Source organism: Odontesthes bonariensis, chromosome 14 (genome assembly GCF_027942865.1).
Source record: "Odontesthes bonariensis isolate fOdoBon6 chromosome 14, fOdoBon6.hap1, whole genome shotgun sequence".
Classification (NCBI taxonomy): Eukaryota; Metazoa; Chordata; class Actinopteri; order Atheriniformes; family Atherinopsidae; genus Odontesthes; species Odontesthes bonariensis.
Window position 1 is genome coordinate 155,247 of NC_134519.1, and position 8,407 is coordinate 163,653.

General features: G+C 49.1%; 1 protein-coding gene across 1 annotated transcript; it reads left to right on the forward strand.

Annotated features, from left to right (window-relative positions):
* The first annotated feature begins 916 nt into the window (after positions 1-916).
* inhbab (inhibin subunit beta Ab) lies at positions 917-8,171 on the forward strand. The gene is made up of 4 exons (XM_075482741.1): positions 917-1,076; positions 2,038-2,165; positions 3,773-4,718; positions 7,393-8,171. Exons 1-4 carry the CDS (start codon positions 917-919, stop codon positions 8,169-8,171), a joined length of 2,013 nt encoding a protein of 670 aa, XP_075338856.1.
* Positions 8,172-8,407: the final 236 nt, after the last annotated feature.

Below are 8,407 nucleotides of genomic sequence, written 5' to 3' on the forward strand. Positions count from 1 at the left end.
TAGCAGCAGACAGTTCTGAGTCATCCAGGTCTTTATGTCTTTAAGACATGCTTGTAGTCTGACCAACCTATTGGGTTCATCTGGTTTTATAGATAAGTACAGCTGAGTATCATCAGCATAGCAATGGAAATTTATGCCATGCTGTCTAATAATGTTACCTAATGGAAGCATGTATAAAGTGAAACATCAAAATATACTTTTGCCACACAGAGACAATCATCCATTCGCACTCTGAAAGCAGAACTTCAGTCTCAAAGCTCCTAAAGTTGTTCTTTCTGGATCTCTGAAAGCAGAACTTCAGTCTCAGAGCCCCTAAAGTTGTCCTTTCTGGATCTCTGAAACCAGAACTTCAATCTCAGAGCCCCTAAAGTTGTTCTTTCTGGATCTCTGAAAGCAGAACTTAAGTCTAAGAGCCCCTAAAGTTGTTCTTTCTGGATCTCTTAAAGTAGAACTTCAGTCTCAGAGCCCCTAAAGTTGTTCTTTCTGGATCTCTGAAAGCAGAACTTCAGTCTCAGAGCCCCTAAAGTTGTTCTTTCTGGATCTCTGAAAGCAGAACTTCAGTCTCAGAGCCCCTAAAGTTGTTCTTTCTGGATCTCTGAAAGTAGAACTTCAGTCTAAGAGCCCCTAAAGTTGCTCTTTCTGGATCTCTGAAAGCAGAACTTCAGTCTCAGAGCCCCTAAAGTTGTTCTTTCTGCGCCTTGATGCCATTTTCATGACTCAACACTTCCTGGCACAGCAGAGAGGAAGCACAGCCTTATATGGTATCAATTTGGGCATGGAGTATGCAAATCTACTATCCTCGTGCATGTGCACTTAAATACGCACGGGTGGCATTCATCATTTACTCAGGTTATTTACACACTTTTTCCCCAGTTAAGAGTGTTTGTTTAATCTGATGTGGCGTGCAGTTCCCCGGATGCCCACCACAGGGACAACCACGCATCCACCCAGATATGAGCCAGGGCCCCACGAGCCCAAGCATCCCCAAATCCCCCCAGCAGAGGCCCCGCCCCATACTGTGGGTAGTGGGCCAGTGCCCCTGGCAAGGTGTCCCGGGAGTCAAGACGTGCCCACAGGTGGGTGAAGCCGTGAGCAGCGGGGAGAGGCACCGTGTCTGATAATGAGTGATGTCTAAGGTGTAATTAAAACAGGGGCGGGGGGGCTGCAGAGTGCAGCAAAGCGGACCACCTTCATGGTCCCATCCACTACCCCCCACAGAACACACCTGCCCCCAAACCCTAGGTATTGAGTGTGTGCTGTGTACAGGAGCCAGACGGGAGAGGGGGAGGGGGATATATGTCCTGATGTCCACCAGGTCCAGGGCCAGAGGGCCCCTACAAATAAAGAAAACAAGAAAAAAAACTAAAAAGACGCAGTCACAACAGTCGCAGCAGCCTGGACCTGAGACCCACCATCACCCAAGCCCACCTAAGCTGCCCCCAGCCGGGGAAAAGCACCCCCACAACCCCCTGAAAACAAAACAACCTGCAGACACATCAGAGGTCCCCGAGCAACCGGCCCGACACCAACCCACCCACGCCGTGGCGTGGCCAGGGAAACCCAGACCCCCAGGCACAGAGAGGGCACCCCCTGTCACGCCCATGGGACTATGTTTTAAGTTTTAGGTTACATTTTGGTTTCAGTTAATGTGTTAAATTTTAGTTCTGCCATGTTTTAGTTTCCCTTCACTCAGTTCATTCCCATCCAGCTGCACCCACTCACTAATCACTCAGTCCCTGTTTAGTTTCCAGTCTCCCCTGTCTTGTTGTTGGATCTTTTTGTTGTTTGTCATACCTTCCTGACCTGCCATGTTTCCTGTGCCACTCCATGTTCTTCGTCACCTACCTTAAGTTAAGTAATTATTTATCCCATGCCTTGCTAAGTTTTGTGTTTGTTTTTCACAGCTAGGTTTTTTTAATCCGACTCAGCCGCGCTTTTTGTTTGTACTTTGTTTTTTGTGAATAAACCCAGTTTTCTTTTGAAGTCCGCATCCGTGTCCTACCTTCCCAATCTCACCCTGACACCCCCGGGGCCCAGACGCCGGGGCCCAGACGCCGGGGCCCAGACGCCGGGGCCCAGACGCCGGGGCCCAGACGCCGGGGCCCAGACGCCGGGGCCCAGACGCCGGGGCCCAGACGCCGGGGCCCAGACGCCGGGGCCTGTTGGTGGGTTTGGGGACTTGACTATCTGGGTGATGTATTTGCCGTTTTATTACCTATGTAAAGCCCTTTCTGCTGCATATTTTTTTTATATGAAAATAGATTTCCATATAAAGATTGGCTGAGTGATTGAAAGATATTTGAGCTCAGGATGACGCACCAACCAACTCTGTGGAAAGGGTGAATCAGTTCCAGGTGCTGAGGACGCTGTAACGCCTGCCTCTCAGCAGCAGAGGGCGTGCTGATGTCACTGAGTGAGAGGAAGAAGGTCTGATGCCACGTGCACGCTCTCCATCTGCCTTGCACAGGATTCTGGTTGTAACATCAAACTATGAATTCATTTCACACCGACAGAGTTTCTCCTCCACGTGAGGTGATGCTGCTCTGATTCATCTGTGTGGTGTGAATGAATCAGGGACACTTCCTCTTCTTCCCTCCTTCCTCCTCTTCTGTCGTGACATTCATTCAGGAGGAAACACCACAAACAGTCCTGAGATATTCTGAGATTTTACTCCGTGTGTGTGTGTGCATGAGTTACAGTGTGTGTGACTCACAGGGAAATACCTCTGTGGACGGAGGGAGGGATTAAACGGGCAGAGAGGTATAATTGCTGTCAGGGAGCAGAGAGAGAGCAGAGTGACCTGACACAGTGTTCATTCAACTCAGACCTTCAGCACCAGCAGAGACAGAGGACCAGAGAGGACCAGCATTTCACACCAAAAGGCCTCAACTCATCACAACCACATCATCTGGACACGATCTTTCACTTGCTGCTCAGTTTCTGCTGCCTGTTGGTTCTGTTCCATCTCCTCAAACACCAGAAAGAGTTTCATCTGTCAGACTCTGACCTTCAGTCAGAGAGGCTCTACCGTCGGCCGATTCTACAGTCAGAGAGGCTCTACCATCGGACAGTCAGAGAGGCTCTACCATCAGCGGATTCTACAGTCAGAGAGGCTCTACCGTCGGCCGATTCTACAGTCAGAGAGGCTCTACCATCCGACAGTCAGAGAGGCTCTACCGTCGGCCGATTCTACAGTCAGAGAGGCTCTACCATCGGACAGTCAGAGAGGCTCTACCATCAGCGGATTCTACAGTCAGAGAGGCTCTACCGTCGGCCGATTCTACAGTCAGAGAGGCTCTACCGTCGGCCGATTCTACAGTCAGAGAGGCTCTACCGTCGGCCGATTCTACAGTCAGAGAGGCTCTACCGTCGGCCGATTCTACAGTCAGAGAGGCTCTACCGTCGGACAGTCAGAGAGGCTCTACCGTCGGCCGATTCTACAGTCAGAGAGGCTCTACCGTCGGACAGTCAGAGAGGCTCTACCATCGGCTGATTCTACAGTCAGAGAGGCTCTACCGTCGGACAGTCAGAGAGGCTCTACCATCGGCTGATTCTACAGTCAGAGAGGCTCTACCATCGGACAGTCAGAGAGGCTCTACCATCGGCTGATTCTACAGTCAGAGAGGCTCTACCATCGGACAGTCAGAGAGGCTCTACCGTCGGCCGATTCTACAGTCAGAGAGAGGCTCTACCATCGGCTGATTCTACAGTCAGAGAGGCTCTACCATCGGACAGTCAGAGAGGCTCTACCATCGGCTGATTCTACAGTCAGAGAGGCTCTACCATCGGACAGTCAGAGAGGCTCTACCATCGGCTGATTCTACAGTCAGAGAGGCTCTACCATCGGACAGTCAGAGAGGCTCTACTGTCGGCCGATTCTACAGTCAGAGAGAGGCTCTACCATCGGCTGATTCTACAGTCAGAGAGGCTCTACCATCGGACAGTCAGAGAGGCTCTACCATCGGCTGATTCTACAGTCAGAGAGGCTCTACCGTCGGCCGATTCTACAGTCAGAGAGGCTCTACCGTCGGCCGATTCTACAGTCAGAGAGGCTCTACCGTCGGCCGATTCTACAGTCAGAGAGGCTCTACCGTCGGCCGATTCTACAGTCAGAGAGGCTCTACTGTCGGCCGATTCTACAGTCAGAGAGAGGCTCTACCGTCGGCCGATTCTACAGTCAGAGAGGCTCTACTGTCGGCTGAAGCGTCAGCCTCCCACAGACATCATTATGTTCCCTCGGTTTGCTGCGTTCTTCCTTGTTCCTCTCCTGCTTCTCGGAGACATCTCTCCGACTGTCTCTTCACCGCTGGAGGGGGCCCCACAGCTCCAGGAGGGGGCACTACAGCTCCAGGAGGGGGCCCCACAGCTCCAGGAGGGGGCACCACAGCTCCAGGAGGGGGCCCCACAGCTCCAGGAGGGGGCCCCATCTTCTGAGTGTCCATCTTGCTCTCTTTCTCAGTTGAGGAGGAACACATCTTTCTCTGAAGCTCAGGGTGACATGGTGGAGGCGGTGAAGCGACACATTCTCAGCATGCTGCACCTGAGTGCCCGGCCCAACCTGACCCAAACAGTTCCTCGTGCAGCTCTGCTTAATGTGATCAAGAAGCTGCACTTTGGTCGAGTGGCTGAAGATGGCAGCGTAGAGATCCAGGAGAAGAGCTCCGGGGACTCAACTTCATCCGAACCACCGACTGAAATAATTACCTTTGGAGAGGCAGGTAAGAAATATTTAACTTGTCTGTCTACATTTTGTACAGTCAGCTGTGAAACAAGGCAAATGTCTGAGCTTCTAAACAGTCACTGAAAATGTTTAAAAAGTGAAACTTTCATAAGACAAAACACAATTTAAAGGTTGACTTATTGAAAAACTCCCCAAAGGAGGTTAACATCAGTAATGGGGTCTGAAGAATGCTCCGCTGTTCTCTACTAGAGTTGAAAGAGAATTAGTTCAATCTTTCTTCCTGTCAGGGTGGGGGTGGTGAGGTGAAGATAGGACACGGATGTGGACTTTTCAAAAAAGGAAACTGGATTTATTCACAAAAAACAAAGTGCAAACCAAAGGTGCGGCTGAGCCGGATTCAAAAAACAATTATGACAAAATAAACAAAGAACTAGGCATGGCATGGAATAAATACTTAACTTGGAAGGGGGGGACGAAGACAAGGCAAGCAGGTCAGGAAGGTATGGCAAACAACGAAAAGATCCAACAACAAGACAGGGGAGCCTGGAAACTAAACAGGGACTGAGTGATTAGTGAGTGGGTGCAGCTGGTGGGGAATGAACTAAGTGAAGGGAAACTGAGGCCCCGTTTACACGATAGGAAGACGCAGATATTTTCCTGCGGTTTGGCCTCTCATTTACACCAAAACCCCGTTTTTATCACAGAAAACGATTATTTCTAAAACCTCCGCCCAAAGTGGAGTTTTCTGATAACGCCGGTTATGTGTTGCCGTGTCAGCTGGGAGAAACGGCGTTTTAGGTTCTTAAACGTCACATTATGCGCCAGAAAATGCTTAACGTCATGCGAGCGCCTTATGTTTACAGTTTGTTTGGCTACTGATCAGGATTATCATGGATGATGTTAAAGTTCTACTAATTTTTACGTTTGTGGCCTTATTGCATTTGCCAGCCCAAACCTGCTCGCACAGTTCAAAACAGAGGAGCACCACTCTTCCGTGGCCGCTCCTGCGTCCAGTATCCACTGACTGTCTATATTTCCCTCTTATTGCCTTCAGTTTTGTTGTGATATTTGCTCGCGTTATCTCCTCCTTCACATGAGGAAAGTCCTGGTTGGTCTCGGACGGGCATTGCTCCAAGAATTGGGCCAATATGTCCACATACTTAGATTGGCAAGATTCCCAGTCGATTCTGAGGATTTTGATTGGCTTGCATGGCTTTATTCCTTTCCCTACACTGGTTTGGCATAGTTATAATTGCGCTTGACGGCGTATTTATGCGGGTTGAAGTAAATGACAAGTTTTTTGAAAACGATGTTGTGTGCACGATGTTATTATTGAAAACGGAGGGGGGGAAATATTCGTTTCTCTAAATACCCGGCTATGTGTAAATGTGGCCTAAAACATGGCAGAACTAAAATCTAAGACATGAACTGAAACCAAAATGTAACCTAAAACATAAAACTTAGAACATAGTGACACTTCCTCCGTTTGCTTTTCTTCTTCTTTTCTACTTCACTCGTGTCCTCTGATGGTTACAGTTAGCAGTTAAATATACGTGGTTTAGTTTATGAGCCCAGTTTCGCTGGGTTGCTTCTTCTTTTGAAGCCTGGATTCTGAAACTATTACATATTGAACATGTGGACAAACTTTCATACTTAATCATTCCTGGTGACCAAAGACTGAACAGATAAGTAATGATGAGGTCCAACTCGTCTAAATGTTACAAAAATATCAAAATCTACTGAAGTGACTCAGAGAAGTTGAAACTGTGTGTTTGTATTGTACCTCCTGTACAACCTCTGAAGTTATTCCTGAGTTCCACCACCTGGGACCCACCTGCAGGGACCAATGCTGCAGCTTTGTATTCTAACCTCTGTCTTTGTCTCCGCTGGTGAAAAGGAAAATACATTTTAACGTTTGAGATTTTCACCTGAACAATCGATGGCATCAGAGATCAGCCTGAGTCTCTGAATGCTTCAGTTTAATTATGGAAAGTTGATGATGATTGGAAAGTATTCAAAGTTTACCCCTTGGTCTGTTTGTGTTAATGTGAATCGACTTGTGACTGGCCCTTAACTCTGGGTTCCTTACAGAAATGAGTATAATAGCATTGTGCTATAAATAGTTTTCAGTCTTTTTTCTGAGAAATCTGTCATTAAAAAGGCCTCTGAGTGAATCATCCAAATTAGCGAAGATTAACAAGGCAAAGTGGTGGGGTGGTGGAGGGCATACCAACTGGTCCCAGGCCGTAAATAATGTCTTCATTCAGACCAATGTGGGCCTCTTTAATTATTCTGAAAGAGGGAAGCACAGGACAGAGGGGGGGGGGGGGGGGGGGGGGGGTCTATAAAGGCTACCTCGTTAATGACATTCCCTGAAATCAGGCCTGTTCTTTTTTTAGTGTCTATGTGCATATGAAGTATATTTAGAGGCAGAAGGTCCATTCATGCTGTCACTGTCAGCCATTTCCTTTGTTCATTAATTCAAATAACAGCAACACAGAGGGTCTGATGGGGCGAGTCAGCGAGAATTCATCATTATTTCTATAATTATTCATCACTGTGGAGAGCCTCCATGTTGTTCTCCATCAGTTCTTCTTTTTCTGGTGGATTTCTACATTAAACTCAGATGATTGACAGCTTCAGCTGGCAGAAGCAGAGTTGTGTTGTGTGGAGTATGTATAACATTAACCATCTGCTTTGCTGGGCTGCAGGAGACTCCCCGGACACGGTGGACTTTGACATTCTAAAGGAGGATGGTGTCTCTGCTGTGGTGGAACAGGCAAACCTTTGGCTCTTCCTGCAGAGGTCAAAGGTGAACCGGGGAAAGAGCAAAGTGATGCTGCGGCTGCTGCATCATCCCCACGGAGAGGCTGAGGGTGAGGAGTGCGTTTCAGAGAAGATAGTGGACACCCGTCGGAGTGGCTGGCACACGCTTGGCCTCGCTCACACTGTTCAGGGCCTGCTGGATGGTGGAGGCAGTCTGCTCAGACTGCGCATCTCCTGCCCGCTGTGTGCTGAGCTGGGAGCCTCCCCCGTCCTCCCCCCTGCCGGCGGAGAAGGACCAAACCAGTCCCACCGGACTTTCCTGGAGCTGGTGCTGCAACATACGCTGGAGGAGCCTCAGCGGCGCGTTAAACGCGGTCTGGAGTGCGACGGGAATATTCACATATGCTGCAAACATCAGTTTTACGTCAACTTTAAAGACATCGGCTGGAGTGACTGGATTATTGCCCCATCTGGTTACCATGCCAACTACTGTGAGGGCGACTGTCCCAGCCACATGGCGAACATGGGCGGCTCGTCGCTGTCCTTTCACTCGGCGGTTATCAGCCATTACCGTATGAGGGGCTACGGCCCGTTTCAGGACAGCAAGGCGTGCTGCGTGCCCACCAGGCTGCGCGCCATGTCCATGCTGTACTACGACCAGGAGCAGAAGGTCATCAAGAAGGACATCCGGGACATGGTGGTGGAGGAGTGCGGCTGCTCCTGAACACGCATCAGCTACAGACCGTTGGGTTTCTGATGGGGAGGGGGCTTTTCCACATTGGAACCAGCTGAGAACAAACTATGCAGCAGACCCTTCATCCCTCATCATCGGTGGATTTTCAGTTCTCACGAAAAGCTTCAGGCTGAGCTAACAAAGCTTCTCTGGAGGTTCAACTTGTGTAAAAAGCTCTGATGTTCATCCAGCACCGTAGCCAAACCTTATCATTATTTTTATTATTA